This window comes from Clytia hemisphaerica, unplaced genomic scaffold (genome assembly GCF_902728285.1).
Source record: "Clytia hemisphaerica strain Z4C2 unplaced genomic scaffold, Clytia hemisphaerica genome assembly, whole genome shotgun sequence".
Classification (NCBI taxonomy): domain Eukaryota; kingdom Metazoa; phylum Cnidaria; class Hydrozoa; order Leptothecata; family Clytiidae; genus Clytia; species Clytia hemisphaerica.
This window is the reverse complement of record NW_027103553.1, coordinates 852,114-871,302: the sequence shown is the minus strand read 5'-3', so window position 1 is coordinate 871,302 and position 19,189 is coordinate 852,114. Positions and strand designations below refer to the sequence as shown.

The window sequence follows — 19,189 nt, the reverse complement described above, 5'->3', positions numbered from 1 at the left end:
AACTGGTAAACATTTTATTAAATTGCATAAAAAATGAGGAATAAATATAAATAGAAATTTATTTTTTCGAAATTTCCTTTTTTTGTTCAGTTTTCACGCATGCGTCATTAGATAAACTTCTTATCGAAACTTTTTATCGAAATAAAAACTTTTTTTTCATTTGGGTTCGGCAGCTAAAAGAATCTAAACAAAACAAGGTGTCATACTCAAAGATTTATCACTGTGAAAAATTGTTCAGCAAACTTCAGGGAAAGTAAAGTAATACCGCTAGGATGTTTGTGACCTACACATTTCTGGGGAAATAAAGCAAATCAGTCCCAGCAAACAAACATACAGTTGGTAAAAATAATATATTGATCAAATCATCAAATATACAGATAATGCTCTCCTTTCATTACATAATAATTCATGTTATAAAAAAATCAAAAGTAAAAAGTAAACTACAAACCAAATTTACCCTACTCCAAAGAAAAACATGAACACAAATCTTTTCAAATCGATTTTTGAAAGTGTATTTTTAAAGCATGAAACTGTCACAAAAACGCAATCAGTTTGACCAAAATAAGATGAGGAAAATAACGATCAGAAAGCCCTCACACACGTTTTTTTTATAAGAACATTCATGTTCTTAACTTGTTCTTAACATTTTTGCCATCGAAGCCTGATGTTCTTATATAGTTTCTTCTTATAAAAAAACGTGTAAGCAATATTATCCCTGATAATGTTTTAAATTGATAAATGTTCTGACCAATTCTGATTAGATCTGCGTCCAAATAAAGAGTAAAAGAATGAAAAAATAAATTTAAAAAATAAATACTACTAGATAATTAGGATTTTTCAGTTGTGTAACTAACCTATTCTAAGATATGTCATCCCTTGTCGGTCTAAAGTCAACGAGTCAATGAACAAACAAGAGATTAAAGGCTTGGGGACACGAGAAGTTTTTTTCGCGTTGGTGCAATGCGACATGCTCCATCCCAGCAACCTGAAACGCTTTCTCGCGTCTCCACGCCTTAAATCTTGAGACATCTCTTTCAAAAAGTTGATGGAGGACTCAGCCTTTATTCTCGGTGAAACTTCGTTTTTTTAATAATATAGATACCTTAAGGCTAGAAAAACCACTTTGGTATAAGGCATTGATTCTAATTGAGATCTAAAATCTCCAATTTCATGCTGCACTGCCACACCCAATCCATCACAAATATTCCAAAACAAAGTCCATTTATTTCACAGACCCCAAATCATACCGAATATAATTCACCTTCTTTACCCACATCGATGCCCAGTTTCAATGGTGGTACAAAATGTAAAAATTCCATCCAATTGTTAACGAAACCTCGATCATAAGGATTGTGGAAATTTCCACGACTGTCTTTTAAATATTCATATCTGTGCATGTTTAACTTTTCATTCGTTGTCAAATTCACTGATATACAATAAAGCTGAAAAAGAAAAAAGATTTCACACAAATAAAACAAGGAAAACCATGACTTCATGCATGTACGTGGTACGCAACTATAAAATGATTAACTTCCCTACGATAATAGTGACTACCAATGATCGTCAGTAAGGCAAAATAAACTTCATCGGCCTCTTTTGCTTAAAGGGATTATCAGATGACTTTTGATAATTGACTTAGAGATACCTTTTATGGCTGTTTATGGTCCTAACAAACACCTCCAAAGTTTTTGACCCAATTATTTTCCAAAGCTGGGATATTCGATATTTTCAAATTTAATAATAGAAATTCAACGTAAAGACTGTTTAAAGACTTATTTTTAGAGATTTCAAAGTCAAATATCTCAGCTTTGGAAAAAAATTGGGTCAACCATAAAAGGTATCTCTAAGCCAAATATAAAAAATCATCTGATAATCCCATTAGACAAAAAGATGACTTTTTGTCGCTTGTTAATTGTAAACTTGCAAACTAAAATTGTAAACTAAAGTAAACTAAAGGAGATGAAATGAAGTAACGCTCCACTTACCTGGGAGGCCAACATAAAGGATAATAAGGGAACAAAAACACCACACAAAGTCACAAAAAGGAATCGCACAATAGTGAAACCAAACTCATACACAATCAATTTGATAAAGTAGACCGAAATGATCGAACAAACGACCAAGCAGGTCAGGTAAATCAGGAATGCCACCCTGTAGAAAAAATACATTCATTGTTATTTTAATCTTTTGAATCTGTACTCCAAGAAATGGTGACAATAAAATTGTACCGGGTGTCCCTTAAAATTTCGAAAATACATCAAAATATTAGCATTTAAAGACATGTAAAGTTTTTTGTTTTTTTTGGGACACCCGATATTTCTTTCTGTAAAAGATGTAAAAATCCCGGATAAACTGGAACGTATTGATCTTAATCAGTATTAAGTTTAGTATGAAAGCTATTTCCTTTCTTTGATGCCATAAAAATCAAAAATCCTAAATTTTAAAAATTTCAACAGTTTTTAATACCAATATCATCAAAGGTTGATCGAAATATCATACCTGTTTTTGGGTCCAATACTATTATTGATAAAAGCACAATGGTGGTCCATTTTATCCACACAACGTGCAGTGACTGAGCAATGCTTGGCCCGTTGAGGACGTACCAATTTACACGTGTGACACAAACGACTCAATGGATTATTCTCACTCTCTTTTTCCCATTCTTTGTGAAGTGAAACCTAGAAGGAATTAAAATTGAAAGGATTTTAAGAGTGTCTTTTTAAAATTGTTGCCAATATATTATGGCACTTTTCCAGTGGTCAAATTTAGATACATTGCAATAACCTCCCCCTCCCCTCCGAACAATCTCGGTGGGAAAGAAATATTGCTTGGCCGGTCCTTAGCTCACCCCGACAACATTGTTCGGGGTGAGAGGGGGATGCTTATTTTTGTGCTTTGCGCCAAAGGTTTTGTCAATGATTGTAGATTCAAACTGAAAATGAGGCAAAGAGAATCAAACATGACAGCTTTTAAACCTCCCTGAATGCTGTTTTAGGAGCTGCTCAAATCTGTCAATTTATAAAACAGCGTGATGATGTTGATTAAATTAAGATTCTGAGTGCAGTAGATGGACGAAATTACAACCTCATTCTCATAACGAAAAGAAGAAAATAAATTTAAAGTACCTGTTTTAATGTCATATCATAAGCGTCAGAATTCCTTTGCAAGAAACCCGGATCTGATTTCGATGCTTTGTAGAAGAAATACCACATAGGAAAGTTGAAAAAGACGAACAATAAATTTGGTATCGGAAATTCACGAAGAAATTGAAGCTGGAAAAAAAGGAAAATGAAAATACCATATTAAAAAAAGTGTATTGAAATTAGATATTAGATCATCCTCATGGGATGATTTTAGAATTTAAGTTAAACTTTAGAAGAGTTAGTTGGAAGTGTAAAATTTTAGGTAACATACAAAAGAATGTTGAATTCAAAAACATTGACTTACATGATATAAATATAGAGGGTAACCAAACAAAAACATTATGATCATGTGTAATGTAACGTGCTTTCGATTGCCAAGAAAATTTGATGCTTTTTTACTGAAATAGAAAGATGAGAAATGATAGATGCATCGAAATGTTTTATTCATTCAAGAAGCAACGACGTCAAATTTTGATTGAAGTTAGTATTCAGAGCCAAAGGAATATATTCAAGAAAGAATGATAGAAGGTAACAAGACTTACTAGAAACTACAATAGGTATCAATTTTGAGATTAGATTCCAAGAAAGCAACAATATCATCGTATTTTCGACCTTTCGCCAAATCTAAAGGTGTTTTTCCATTGCTGTCTTTCAAATGTAAGTCTGGTTTCTAGAAGAAAAATTGTCGATCTAGAGTTATACAAAGCCTATATTCGAAGTGCTAGGTATCGATTCCATAATACATTGTGGATGAGATGAGAATGCGCTGGCCTTGTTCAACAGTGGTTCACGCCAGATTAACGCACCTGATCCGAAAAAATGTGTGTCAGTGTCTCGCAAGCTGGCAGACTGTATAAACTACAGCTTAAGACGGTTCTAACGAGACGACTCCTAGACTGCTCAATACAGAACCGGACATCATCTGTAAGGAGAAGCCAGTCATCATATTTGAAGTAAAAGAATTTTTAACATCGTAAAACCATTTTAGTCCAAAAAAATCAGAATCCTCAATAACTACAGGCGTTCTAAAAACGTCACCAATGATGGGTCACTAGAGCTAAAAGAAATGAAGATTTCATACAAAACATCCTAGTCCTCCACCATCATAATAGAGAATGAAAAATCATTTTACCTGTTTATGAAGTAATTTGACAGTATCTAGGTTTCCACTCAAACATGCAAGATGCATCGGCGTCTGACAATAAAACGAAGGGGAGAAATTTTAAGATATCATAGTGTCCTTCAGTGTCTCTTCCTCCCCATGCCTAGAATGAAAATTTTCCACCCCCCCCCCTCATTTTTCCCCACCCTGGCTTCAAAAAGAATTCTCCCAACCCCCCCCCCCATACGTCATTTTGGCATCAATTACCACCCCCCCCCTGAATCCAGGGGAGGAGACACTATGGATATCACTTAAATACCAAAGCATAATACTCTTACCAGAGTATTTTGATTACAAAACATAGAATAAAGATTCCCACAAGAGGCTAGTACCTGTCCAACGTCATCTTTCGATTTTGAATTGAAGCCCACATGTATCAACATCTGGGCAATTTCAAGATGACCTGCAAAATCAAACGGTTTTTAATTATTACTTGATAAAATAATCAGACATAAAACACGACAAAATCAATAGTAAAGATCATTGATGGAAATAGTTCAAAACAAATGCTCGAATACTACCACTACAGTATCCAAGCCTAGTGTAAAAACTGCCACTTAGTACACATCCATCGACCCAATGCCCCACACCTAAATAACAATTTCCATCCGAATAGCTAATAAATCTGGTTATATATCTTATATTCTTAAAGATTCAACCAATTAGTTCTCACAAAAGAAAACTCATTCACCTTTGAAAGCTGCCCAATGCAAAGCATTATCACCATCCGCATCTGTAAAGTCTTTCCTGGCTCCTTTACCAATCAAATAACCAACAAGCATTGATTGTCCATACTGAGTGGCCAGAATAAGTGGTGTACAACCGCGACTGTCTGTCGTGTTTATCGATACACCATGTTGTAATAATAGATCTACTGTTAAAATATGTCCGTTTACACAAGCCCAATGTATTGGTTTAGGTGCTAATTCATTGTTACTTGGTTTATCTAAGGGTGCGTTACATTGGATATAAAACCTCAATATGTCGTTATGCCCAGCAAGACATGCCCAATGAACAGCTGTGTGGCCTCTTTCATCATATTCGAGAAGGATTTGAGGGCCAACTTCATGAATGATTTGTTGACAACGTTCAATGTCTCTATAAAATAAGAAATTAAATATACTATGTCAAGTTTCAATGTTTTGAATTTTGAGTTTTTGCTCAATTTAAGTTTTTTTAAACAATAAAAACAGAAAATATAATAAGTACTGTCGAACGTGCTAACCGCACTGGCTCAACTTCAGTATCTTTGAAATCATTCGTAGGCCCAATTGTAAACTTAATGGCTTAAGAAAAATTATAGCATTTTGGGTTTTAGCCTCGTTTTGGCGAAAAACTCATCCCCAGGTCCCAAAAATTAAAATTTTGAAAAAAATCAAAAAAACACCCCCAGGGATTTGCCCAAGGATCAAGTGTGCAAAATTTCAGCAAAATCGGACCATTTTTGAAGTCTCCAGCCTGCCCCAAAGTTTTAGCCTCGTTTTGGCGAAAAACTCGTCCCCAGGCCCCAAAAATTAAAATTTTGAAAAAAATCAAAAAAACACCCCCAGGGATTTGCCCAAGGATCAAGTGTGCAAAATTTCAGCCTAATCGGACCATTTTTGAAGTCTCCAGCCTGCCCCAAAGTTTTAGCCTCATTTTGGCGAAAAACTCGTCCCCAGGCCCCAAAAATTAAAATTTTGAAAAAAATCAAAAAAACACCCCCAGGGATTTGCCCAAGGATCAAGTGTGCAAAATTTCAGCCTAATCGGACCATTTTTTGAAGTCTCCAGCCTGCCCCAAAGTTTTAGCCTCGTTTTGGCGAAAAACTCGTCCCCAGGCCCCAAAAATTAAAATTTTGAAAAAATGAAAAAAACACCCCCAGGGATTTGCCCAAGGATCAAGTGTGCAAAATTTCAGCTAAATCGGACCATTTTTGAAGTCTCCAGCCTGCCCCAAAGTTTTAGCCTCGTTTTGGCGAAAAACTCGTCCCCAGGCCCCAAAAATTAAAATTTTGAAAAAAATGAAAAAAACACCCCCAGGGATTTGCCCAAGGATCAAGTGTGCAAAATTTCAGCCCAATCGGACCATTTTTGAAGTCTCCAGCCTGCCCCAAAGTTTTGGTGACAGACACACAGACACACACACAGACACACACACAGACATTCTCAGATTCTAGCTCAACTGAAGTTGAGAATAATATAATATAAATTTTTTTACACTAATTGAATCATCTGGAAAGACTTTCCTTATTTTTCAGTACAATTTTTAAATCCAATCCAAAGTATCATATTCTTTTAAACTTCGGTTTTCTATTTTTAAGCACTTTTAGACAGAAGACTTTCTCTGGGCTCTCTTCAAAAATAAGGGAAGCCTGAAAAACCTATATTTTTGGGTTACCTCTTTGGTTAGTTAGTCGGTTATAGCTTCTCAGCAAAAGGTTTTTATATTGCTTTAGTGCTTTATCATTTACTTGATTTGCAGGCAATAGATGTGCCCCAAAATGCTTTTTTCTCCACCAATTTTTTGACCACATTTTGCCGTGCAAAAGACGAATGATCATTCAAATTTCTTGTTTAATCAAAAAATCTTATTTTTTGAGACATTTTTGGTATTCCGTGACAAAAAGTGACATGAAATTTCATTTTCCTTCAAAACTATTTTTTGGTAAGAATTTTAGGAACACAGTCGAAATGATGCTATTTTAGAGCTTTAGACCAATCCATGACCAATTGATAACCAGTCGGGTCATGTTTGGGGCAAAATAGATGAGAGGCTCGTTCTACACTGTCTAGATAAAAAATTTCTACGTGTGAACCGGACTTAACGTAAAAACAGAGGATAGTATGCAGAGTATTTATTAATGAAGATACAGGATCCTGGCGCAGAATTCTATTGGCTGTTAAACAATTCTTGAAATCACGTGATATTATTGTTTTGGTTGGAAGTGCGGGAATCTGATTGGCTATCTTATCAACAGCTTTTTTTGGCACGAAACTCAAGCCAAATGTAAACAAATTCAAACTGGGTCATAAATACCATGATTTTTTATTATTGGGCTATTCCAGAAAATTTTTGTTAGAGTCCCCTGCCCAGTTGGCGACCAGTCTAGTCTGGGATCGAATGTTTTTGAACCCAGAAAAATCATACAAAACGAACCTCTGGAGAATTTCTTTTAATCCCCCTTTGACCTATTTCCCGTCTGTGTAAAAAAAATTCTAGAAAAGAACGAGTAGAATCCGAAAGATCCAACTTTGCACGGAAGCATCTGAAAAACCGTTTTTTTCAAAAAAACATACAAAACGGCTACATATGGACAAAAAAGCTTCTTAAGAAAAAAATATTCAACTATCATTCATAAAAATACTTGTCCAAAATAATGAGTATGTTAGATGTATATTGTGATCAAAACATTCAAGGGGCATGTTCTCTTTTAAGCGATCGGTCGCACACTGGTACTTCGGTCGGGAACTGGGCACTAGTACCGCTCGCTTTGAAATGTTTTTATTCTAAGAAGATCACCTCAAACGAAAAATCAAAACAAACACGAAGAGAATGTTAAAGGTTGTCTACACGTTGGCCGAAAAAAGATTTTCAAAAAAAGTGAAATATTTGAATCAAAAAATTTTGGTTGCCAGCTGGTCAGGGGACTCTACCCCCCCCCCCCCTCGGACAACGTACAATTTTAATATTTTTTTAGCAACCTCAGAAATTCTTTTTCCAGTGGTGGTTGGAAATTCCAATGAAAATACATACCGTGAGCGGTCCTAAATCCAACAGCCCTGCCTAATTCCGACCCCCCAAATAACTTTTATGAAAAGATTCTATGTTTACAAACATTCCCTCTCCAAGTTGAACGATAAACTATTGCAACTCTCGAAACAAAACATCTAACAAAATGACTAAAATGTCAAGATGCCAATTAATGTATTTAAAAAGTGTGAATTGTGAAAAATAATTACTTTTTATGATGCTGTTACTGCTGTTGTACATTATTGTAATAAAAAATGTTTTGTATAAGAAGCAATTATTGTTATTTCTATTTGATTCAATTGGTTCAATGTATCAAATCTCTCAGTTTACCAGTGGATACCCCTTAAACCTACAACAAAAAAAGGTACCCCCTATATATATATCCTGATAGAGAAAACAGTAAGGGCTGAAACTTTTTCTGGTGAGTCTAGGCTATCTATGAATTTCTTCCCTGGGTATGGTTTTTTTGTAAAAGCTGCTAAGAAAATTTTTATTGCTTCGTGAAGAAATGCAATTTTAGCTATTTACCCCTTAAAACCTACAAAATGGTTTTCTTGAATAACTTTTTATACAATTATAGTCCTTTTGATCTCAAATTTTGAACATTGATTTACTGCAAAGTTACTAATGTTAGAATAAGATCATTGGAATATACCTAAATATTTTCAAAACTGTACGTTAAAACCAAAATACACCTTTTAAAAAACCTACACTATTACACCTTAAAACCTACAAACATTGACCCCTTGCTCACAACTCACTGAAACTGGGAAATTGCAATTCAGGTGCTGAACCGTGATTCAATTGATCAAATACTTCATTCAAATTCTTTCCCAAAATGCCCATAATGCAATTGCGCCTGTTTTTTTTGTCAAAAACAACTTTGAAGGGTCAAAACTTTTATTCACTTCATTTTTGACGTATTTTACTTAATGTCTTTCTAAATCTCCATCAAATTTGTGACATTTTGGTATGCAAGATTGACCATGTTTTGAGAAAGTCGATTTTCAGATGCCTTACAATTTCTTTGGGGTGTAACCATGGAGAAGAAAATGATTTTCTCGTACCTACCATAAGTATAGGTACCTAAAAAGTATAGGTTCTATGAACTTAAATTCATTTGTGTAATCTCTAGGTCTGAAAAACTTGATTTTTGAAGGGATTTTTGGTAAAAATTTAAATAACTTCGAATTTCACGACACTTGACGATAGTTAAAATTCTTGAAATTAGGTATTTTATGAAAGTACCTATATTAGAGATTGTAAAAAAGTGAATTATACAATACTAAATTAAGTTTGGTGGTTAAGAGAGTCCAAAACCCAACTTTGTAAGTTTTAAGGGGTACCGTGAGTGGTCTTAAATCCTGGGACAGCCCTGCCTAAATCCGATGGGGTCTTTCAAAGATACAAACTAAAATAAAAACAGATCTCTCACTGTGACGCAGTAAAGATACCAAAGTGTCAACTAAACTGAGAGAATTGATACACTGAACCAATTGAACCAAATAACAATAATTGCTTCTTATACAAAACATAATTTTTTGTTACAAAATTGTTAACGTTTTAAAACACGAGCAACAGATTCAGAATAATAGAGGTAATTATTTTTACAACTCAGACTTTTTTTATCACATTAATTGACATCTCAACATTATATATAGTCATCTTGTTAGATGTTTTGTTTCGAGAGTTCTTGCAATAGTTTATTGTTCAACTTGGAGAGGGAATGTTTGTAAACATAGAATTTTTTTTCATAGCAGTTATTTGGGGGGTCGGATTTAGGCAGGGCTGTCGGATTTAGGACCACTCACGGTATACTTTAGCAAAATGTGTCAGAAATTCCTCTCTTTTTTGCTGTTTTTAATTAGATTGCCTTGGCAATTCATAGCTACAATTAGGTCATTCCAGAAAAAAAACATTACCCCTTATGGACGACCTGGGACGACATCAATTTTAGAAATTTTGGCATGGAATTCCGGGCAAACTTTAAAGAGAAAGTATCTGAATTCCATGAATTTTACTTTAATTTTGCATTGGAGTATTGGAATTCCATGATTTTTTTAGGTTAGCTACACGAATTCCACGGTTGTGATAGGTATTTTGTAAATTTGTTATGAAAATTCTGGACTTTTTTTAAAGTAATTTGATACGGAAATTCCATGTCGTCTATGGGGGTAACAGATAAAAACTGGAATGAACCATTTTTCTTCTCTGGCCTTGGAAATTTTAAATTTTGGTGAAAATATTTGCTCTTGGAAATCCTGTGTCGTCCACCCCCCCCATGTTACAGACAAATTTTGGAATGGCCAATTGCTGCCAAGAAATAGATCTATAGATATCTAAATTTGCGAGTATTGATTTGAAAGTTTCTAGTAAAATGGGCTATTCCAGAATTTGTCTGTAACAGGCAGTTACATCAAAATGCATTTCATTCATTTCATTTATTAATATTTAAAGAGGAGCATACATCAGTTAAATAAAAATTTACAACTGCTATCAACGTCACTCCTCTCACCCAAATCGTACACTCGCTTCACATCACACCTAAAGACACACACTCAAGATAAAAATTAGATAAAGTGACATAAATACTAAAAATAAATACTATTATAAATTGATAAAATCTAAAATCTAATGTTTTCGAAAGATTGAGTTTAGTCTTATGTATCAAAGGATGAGCATTGTGGTCAAAGTGGCCAGAAAGGCTGAGAGACTAGAGGTGTGAGACTAAGACTGAGATGTGTAGTAAGAAGATGCATAGTAGAGAAGCTAAAAACTAGAGTAGGATAGATAATTTGAAGAGCTCTAAAAGAAAAAGCAATACAAGATATTGCTTAAACTTTCAGGTGCGTCTTCATGGCGTCAGAAAAATCCTTAGAAGAAATTGTTTTCCTAACTTTAATTGGTAAATCATTAAAAAGTTTAGCTCCACTATATTTGAAGCTTTGTTTTCCAAGTTCGAGTTTCATTTTTGAGGTCTCAATCAGATACCCATTGTTCCTTGTTTTAGTATGTTTTCTCAGCTTAAAATAACCGTTTAGGTTTGAACAAGTTTCATTATCAATCGAGCTTTCAATCAGGTTTAGTGCTTCTGCATGGATCAAGTTGAGTATGGATGGAATACGTTTCCCCGTTAGTCGATGAGCTCTAGATTCAAGAGAATTACTGCTTCTTCTGAGTTTCGGTGTATGTCAGCTTGATCGGGCCTCTGTACGTCAGAATTGGAACAGTCATCATGGTGAAAATAGAATAGGCTGCATCTTTAGTGAGGTAAGAACGGAGTTTTCGGAGAAGTCTCAGTCGACCGGATGCTGTTTTGTAGGAGGTATCGAAGGTTTTGTTAAAGTTCAGATTTGGATCAACTTTGTTTCCGAGATATTTGTATTCATGTACGTAATTAATTTGTTGGCCTCTGTAGAAAACATTAAGGATTTTGTCGATCATTGAGAGACGTTTAGCTGTTCCAAAGAGCATAGTTTCCGTCTTTCCCTTTTTCAAGTTAGCAATCAATTCGTTGTTGTCGAAGTATTCAGAAACATTATTCAAGTCGTGATTCAGATCACTTTTGATTTGCCTTTTTAACTATCCGTTGCAGTATATTACGGTGTCATCTGCGTACATGATGACTTTTGATTTCTCTAAACATTCTGGGAAATCGTTGAATAAGATTAAAAATAGCAGAGGACCTAGTATAGATCCTTGGGGTACGCCAGTGAACAACGGTTGTTTGTTTGATAACGAGTTGCTGATACGGACTTGCTGATTTCTATTAAATAGGTAACTTTTAAACCATTTCAGTTCTATGTTGGAGATCCAGTCTTCTTGAAGCTTTTGCAGTAGAATAGCGTGACCAACTGTGTCAAATGCTTTTGTCAGATCGATGTAGACAGCTCCTACTAGTTCTCCTTTGTCGATCGATGATCTAATGTCATCAAACAGTAGGGCACTAGCAATTTTGGTTGATCGGTTTTTCTGTATCCAAATTGACGATGGGTCAGTAGGTTGTTATTTTCGAGGAAGTCAGAAAGTTGGCTTCTAACAGCTTTCTCCAATATTTTTGAAAACGTTGGCAAGATCGATATGGGCCTAAAATCTTTTTGTTTTTTTGTCCCCGGATTTGTGGATAGGTGAGACAATAGCTTGTTTCCAAAGTGTTGGAACTTCTCCTGAAGTGATGGACATGTTGATGACATAAGCGAGTGGTTTGGATATCTCGGTGGCACAGTCTTTTAACATTCCAGGAGGTAAATCATCTGCACCTGTTGCTTTGTTGCGCTTTAAATTTTTCAATTCTCTTTCGACGAAAATTTTCGGTACGTAGGTGAAATTAAAGGCTTGAAGAGTTCTTAGTGGACGAATTTTAGGTGGTCTCCAAACGTGGTCGGTGAACATTGAGAAGGTCTATTTTAGCTTTTTGATGACTTCGCTAAAATAATCGGAGAAGATGATTGCTGTTCGTTCATTTTCTATCTTCTGGGTAGAGAAAGGTACATTTGATTTAGACTTTGTCGGGAATATTTTTTTGACAGTGTCCCAAAATTTCTTTGGGTTTGATTTGTTTTCTTCTAGAATTTCTTTGTAGTGTTTTCTTTTTGAATCTTTTAATTTTCCGTTGCATTTGTTTCTAAGTTTCTTGTATTTCTCATAATCGTCTTCGGATTTTGTTCGACGTGCCTTTCGTAAAGCTAGATCGCGTTGGTTCATGAGCAGTGTTAAATCTTTTCGTAGCCATAGAGACGGTTTTCCTTTGATTACTTTAGTAGTATGAGGAGCACGTTTGTCGAAAACAGTTTTTAAAGTACTCGTTAGGAAAATCGTTGCCTCGTTGGTGTCATGCAGTTGGTACAAAGGATTCCAATCGATCTTTTTCACGTCATTTAAGAGTGCCAGAGGGTCATAGTTTTTATAATCTCTTGTTTGTTTAAAGATTGGTTCATATTTTGCACAATTTAATTTTCTGTTGCAACCGATTATGTCGTGATCTCCAATCGATAAGGGATAAACAATTGTGTCTTTGATGTTTGATGAGTTATTTGTGAGAATTAGATCAATCAAAGTTTCTGTTGTCGGAGTGATTCTCGTTGCAGTTTTAACGATTTGTTCGAAGCCATTGACATTGATAATTGCTTTCAATTGTTTATTGTTGTTTTTGTCGAGGTAATTTACATTGAAATCGCCAAGTACTAAAACTTCCTTTTGTTCTTTTTGTGCCGCAATTAAAGTGTCATTGAAAGCGTTATTGAAATCTTTTGGCAAATAATCTGATGTGTTAGGAGGACGATAATATGTTCCTATGAGAAGTGATGTTGTGTTTTTGAAAGAAAGTTCAATCCATATACACTCCGGTGAACCCTTTTCTAAATCGAATCTCCTTTCATAGTTCAAGCCATTTTTCAAGTAAACACCAACTCCCCCTCTCTTCCCGACAGTTCTTGGTTTCGATATAAAAGTATAATCATCAATCTTGAATAATTTCTCATTTTGTTCCTTCAATATAAATGTCTCACTAATGCCCAGAAATCAACTTGTTTATCAGTGCGTCTCAAACCGCGATATTTCGAGAGCACGGAAGCGCGTCAAAACACCAGCTTTTTTAGAGTTTTGTCTCGTTTACCCAAACGCTGCAATCCTGCGTAGGCTTTGGGCTCAAGACTAGAACCCCCAATACGAGACATTGGCCTGACCGAAAAAAAATCATCATCATCAATTTTGTTAATTGTCAGAGTCGTTTACTCACTGGAAATACGCAACTTTCTGAAGTTTCGTTTTTTTTCGGTTGTGCTTCATTTTAAAAATAACGAAGATGAAAAGTTACCATCAATCCCGCGAGTAAAAGAAAGTACTCCGACTAGTCTACGAAAAGTGCGCTCGCGCGGCGAATAGAATATCTCGCAAATTAATATATGCATAAAACTGACGAAATCCTTTCTTTTTTATGCTTAGGTGACGTCACCATCGATCCTGACTCGACAATGGAGAACCAACCAAATTTGGCAATGTATAATTATTACGAGCGGCCGAGAAAGTTTGTGTGACGCAAAAATTGCGCGATAAACGAAGCCCTAGAAGAACGCCCACTGAAAATTGAAACCAGGAATTTATTGAATATTTCACTAATGAAGTATCAAACTTTTTGTTTTTTGTAATTATTATAAATTCATAATTTTTAAATACTATTTTTTGAATGTCAAAGGACAATTAAATTGAATTTAAGCTGATTGGGTGGATATTGGGCGGACGGGCGTTTTGCACGTACCGAGATTGGAAATTAAATGAGAGTAAAAGACGGGGGCGTCTTAGTATGTAATATTAATTCATTTTTCTTTTATTTTTATTTTTCGCGAATGAAAAAGGAATTTTTGATTTTTGAATTAAGGAAATATAGTATAATATATTGTATTTGATTGTCAATGCCAAAAGATACTTACGAATAATCTGCTGTGTTGCTTCGCTATTTACCCCCGGATTGTTTTAGTAGGCACTTCGGTCACGTAAATAAAAACACGTGTATATGTTGAAGCCGACTGTGGACTGACCGCAATTACAATTTACATAAATTATTGTGGAAGGGAACGCTTGAGACGAATGTTTGGGAAATCAAAAAGACAACTTTTGTGAGAATGTTGAGTTTTGTTTATATGGCTGTTTGTGACGCACTGTTTATGATCGAATAAAAACTTTTTCAACAAATTCAGCTTCGAGAACAAACCTCTTGCCTCAAAAATGTCAATATCAAAATTGCGTAATCAGAGAACGTATGTCTCGCTCATTATAAAAAGGCAGAGACAAACTTTTAATAATTGGATTGTAACATCGAGTTAAGTCTCTTTTGTTAAGTCACCAGGGGGTAAATAAAACAGACCTTGATACATTTATCGTTCGTTTCAACTTGACGATTCGTTTAAAACTCAGCCTCCTAAATATAATTTGGGGTAGGTAAAATATGTACAAAGAAATTCATACTTTTCCAACCAGGCAAATCTTTAAAAAAGAAGCGAACAATAAAATATAATTACCCTTTCCAAATAAACCTCTTTGGTGGCGAGCGTAGTCTACTCCGACGTAATTGTAAAATTTATGTGATGGGAGTTTGACATAGTAATGTAATGTTGTTTGGGGAAATTATGAAGTTCTCTGAATTGAATTGAATTGAATATATTTTCGCTGCAACACAGCAGGATAACCCCTTACAAAAAAAAAATAGATTTCTCTAATACAATGGGGAACCTAGAAGAAACTGAAAAATTATTACAGAACTAAAGAAAAAATGAATAAACGATTATCATAATATTAATAGTGACACAAAATAATGAATATAAGAAATATTTTTACTTTTATTTTATGAAAATTTCTTTGAGTAGTTTTATCTATGAAGTTCTTCCTGTTACACGACCCACCCCCTCCCACCCTGGGAAAACACACTAAGCTCATGCACACACAATTACGCACACACACACACACACACACACACACACAAAGATTATTCGTTTTCAGCTTTGTATTTGTCTAAATAGAATTTTGTAGCTAAAGATTTTAGTTCATCAGTATCAAGGTTGTGAAAATCAGTGTCAGGATGATTTATTAGTAACTCATTCCATTGTTTTGACGAAAGACGAGAGAAAGAGTTAAGTCCAAAATTTGTGGTTTTGACCGTTGAAAGTTTTAGTAGTTTTTTAATAGCTTTGCCCCTGGTGCCAGTTTTGTGATCAATTTCATCAAAATTAAGTGTTGATAGGACATCAGATGGAAGATTACCCTGGAGGTATTTTTGAATAAATAAGATATTCATTACTTTCACCTGATCAAAGATTTTGAGTAATTTAAGTTCAGCAAACAGGGGAGTGGCAGAAGTTCTTGGTTCACTAAAGGTCATGAGTCTTAGTGCAGTGTTTTGAAGAGTAAGAATTCTATGTGTGACAGTATTGTCACACAGTCCCCAAAGTTGACTAGCATAGCGAACATGAGAAGCAAAAATTGCATGATAAATGTTTAGAAGGATGTGAATTGGAACATAGTGACGAAGTTTGGATATTGCCCCATTTGCCCTTCTCAATGTAGCAGCAACGAAAGAAGTATGAACCTTCCAGTTTAGATGATTATCAAGGTGAACACCCAAATACTTCACACTCTTACTTGGTGATAGAATTTTCCCGCAAAGCTTAATTCTTGGAATACAGTCCATCTGTCTCCAAGGGGAACGAAAAATAACAAACTCAGTTTTGCTAGCATTCAAAGAAATTTTGTTGGCATTAAGCCAGCTGACTAAAACTCTGAGATCAGCATTAACCCTCCCACAAAGACTCCATACAGTTTTTGAAAAATTTAGTAAATGAGTATCATCAGCAAAATGATATGTTTCAGAGGTTCTTATACAGCGGTGAAGATCGTTTATATACAACAAGAACAGCAGAGGACCCAAGACTGAACCCTGAGGAACTCCATGATTAATAGATTTTAAAAGGGAATTTGAGCCTGAAAGAGAAACATACTGGGAGCGGTTAGTGAGGTAAGATCGGAACCAGTCATTAACAATGCCTCTGACTCCGTAGTGATCGAGTTTTTCAAGTAAGATTTCGTGATCAACTGTGTCGAAAGCCTTTTGTAGATCGACAAATACACCACAGGCAAACCCACCATTGTCAAGATAGTTTCGGATACGTTCGACAATATTAATGAGTGTATGCTCAGTAGAGTGAGCCTTACGAAAACCAAATTGTCGAGAGTAGATTTGATTATGGTTTTCAAGAAAATCAGAGAGACGTGAGTACATCACTTTCTCAAAAATTTTTTCAATGTTAGATAAAAGTGAAATTGGCCTATAATTAGAGACTTCAAGGGGAGAACCTTTGTGTTTGAAGACAGGCACAACTTTGGATATTTTGAGAGTAGAGGGAAAAATACCACTGAGAAAGGAGTAGTTTATCAGCGCCGATATTGGCACAGAAATATCAAGTCTTAAAAGTTTAAGGATTTTTATAGGAATACTATGAGGACCACTTGCTTTATTTATTGAGAAAGAGCCAATCACCTTCGCAATTTCTTGATTAGTGGTTGGTGCTAAGAGGATGGAATGCAGATTTGGATCTTTCATGAAACTGCTGAAGTGATTGTAAGAAGGCGTCATTTTTTTCACGAATAGAATCAGCTATAGTAGTGAAAAAATCATTGAAGGAATTGGCTACTTTCTCAGGATCTGATGTCAAAGAGTCACCTGTGATGATTGAAATGGGTGATTCTGAGTTAGCCCTTGTTGAGATTATATCGCGAACACCAGACCAGACTTTTCTAGAGTTTTTAGAATGGAAATCAAAATATCTGATGTAGTGGTTTTTTTTACTACGTCTAGTCAAAGTGACTATCATATTTCGATACCTACGATATAATTCATAGAGTCGATCTTTGGACTCCTTAGTTTTAGCCTTAGCGTGTTTTGTTTGGTAGTGGTCACGTTTTTTGATTGACTTCAAAATTCCTGGCGTTATCCATGGTTTTGTTTTTGATCTAACTTGACGTTTGGTAAGTTTGACTGTGGGTAGATGTCTTTCTACAAGTACTTTCATTCTGTCTGGAATTTTGATTGCATTTATTCAGGTTGATTTTTTATGACTTCTAATGGTACTTTTTCTAACGAGTTTGATTACTCTGTTCTCACACTTATGTCTTTTTTTTTCGCGTCCTTTTCCGTGATTACTTTTATTTATATTTTTAAAAAGACAGGTAAGAAGGCATATTGATGTAACTGACAGGGGGCGGACGACACAGGATTTCCGAGGGCAAAAGTTTTCACCAAAATTCAAAATTTCCAAGGCGAGAGAAGAAAATGTATGAATTTCCAAGGCAATTGAATCAAAAAAGGCAAAAAAGAGTGGAATTTCCGATGCATTTTGCAAAAGTACATGGATTTTTATCGGAATTTCCGACCACCACTGGAAAAGAAAAATTATTTCCGAGGCTAGAAAAAATTTTAAAATGCACGTCGTCCGACGGGGGGTAACAAAAATTTTCTGGAATGGCCCAAAATTAAAAAGGATCACTTTTATATAAAAAACATACAATTTTTAAGCACAAAATTTATTATGGTTATAGAGTATGGAAAAAGCTTACCCTAGTTGTGATGCTCTAAAAATATCAACAGCTTGAATTTTCAGAGCTGGAGCAGTTGTCCCTCCAGGTGCTACATTGATTGCTGAATTTGAAGTTGTGGCAGAAAGTTCGTGATCTTCTTCGGCCATTTTTGTTGTCTCGTCAAAAAAGTTTATGTACTTTTAAGCAATGTCCACAAGCCTTCTTTCCAACGCCACTTAACTTGCCACCCTAACAAAGCTAGGGCGGAAATTTGAATTCTTTCCTTGCTCTCGGCTATTTCCCGGGCGGGAGGGGGTGGGTACTAGGGTTTGGTGTGCGGACGGGACCTCCGAAAATCGACCCTTAGAGAGACTGATTTTTGCTGAAAAGGTGACCCTTAGAGATACTTTTCGATTTTTTTTTTCGATTTTTGAAAAAAGTCATACCCTTATAGAGAGAGACTCTATTACAATTTTTTCTCTGGAAATCAAAAAATTTCCTAAATATCCTGAATTTTCCGACCCTTAAAGAGACTAATTTAAAACTTTCGGATTTTTCCGACCCTTAGAGAGACTTTGAAAGGTGAAAAAACCGACCCTTACCGTCTGCACATACCCATCACCCATTTTTGCCTAAGTACCCCCCCCCCCCCCCCCCGAGGGCTACTTCTTCTTTTCTTTTCTTCTGTAAGGTCTGACCCAACCCAACCTGGTTCCCTGCGCATCATCAGCTTTTTTATGCTTTAACTATATGGCGCTAGATAATATTCTCTGGCGTCCATCAGTAGTGTAAATAAAGCCTGGGATACACGGGCACGAGGTTGGGTCTGACCCCTTCTAGACTTTTAGCTTGCTTCTAAAGGCCGGTCTCCACTTGCGCGCGCTTCGATCGCACTTTTTCGAGCAAAGCTTCCACGCTATTGGTCAAAAGAAAAATGAAGCAACTCCATTGGCGCGATCTGACGTAACCGTTGAAAAAAGTTGAAATGTGTTCAACTTTTTTCTCGAGCGCGCGCTACATTTTTATGACGTAATCTTTTTACCAAGCAAAAAGGATCGAAGCCAAAAAGTGCGATCGCAGCGCGTGC

The 19,189-nt window shown here is 35.5% G+C and overlaps 1 protein-coding gene across 1 annotated transcript; it reads right to left on the bottom strand.

Moving 5' to 3' along the window:
- Positions 1-331: 331 nt before the first annotated feature.
- LOC136800386 (uncharacterized) lies at positions 332-18,302 on the bottom strand. Its single transcript, XM_067057029.1, has 10 exons — positions 18,142-18,302; positions 4,997-5,403; positions 4,638-4,708; positions 4,276-4,338; positions 3,686-3,813; positions 3,448-3,541; positions 3,126-3,272; positions 2,500-2,678; positions 1,986-2,151; positions 332-1,442 (listed from the first exon to the last, which is right to left on the bottom strand). The coding sequence occupies exons 1-10, from the start codon at positions 18,267-18,269 to the stop codon at positions 1,242-1,244; spliced, it is 1,584 nt and encodes a 527-aa protein (XP_066913130.1). The 5' UTR covers positions 18,270-18,302; the 3' UTR covers positions 332-1,241.
- Positions 18,303-19,189: the final 887 nt, after the last annotated feature.

Coding starts and splice junctions, on each gene's coding strand:
- LOC136800386 (XM_067057029.1), bottom strand. CDS start 18,269: ATGGCCGAAGAAGATCACGAACTTTCTGCCACAACTTCAAATTCAGCA. Junction 4,339..4,637: donor CGAAAGATGACGTTGGACAG/GTACTAGCCTCT, acceptor TTTTATTGTCAG/ACGCCGATGCATCTTGCATG. Junction 3,542..3,685: donor GATACCTATTGTAGTTTCTA/GTAAGTCTTGTT, acceptor TTTCTATTTCAG/TAAAAAAGCATCAAATTTTC.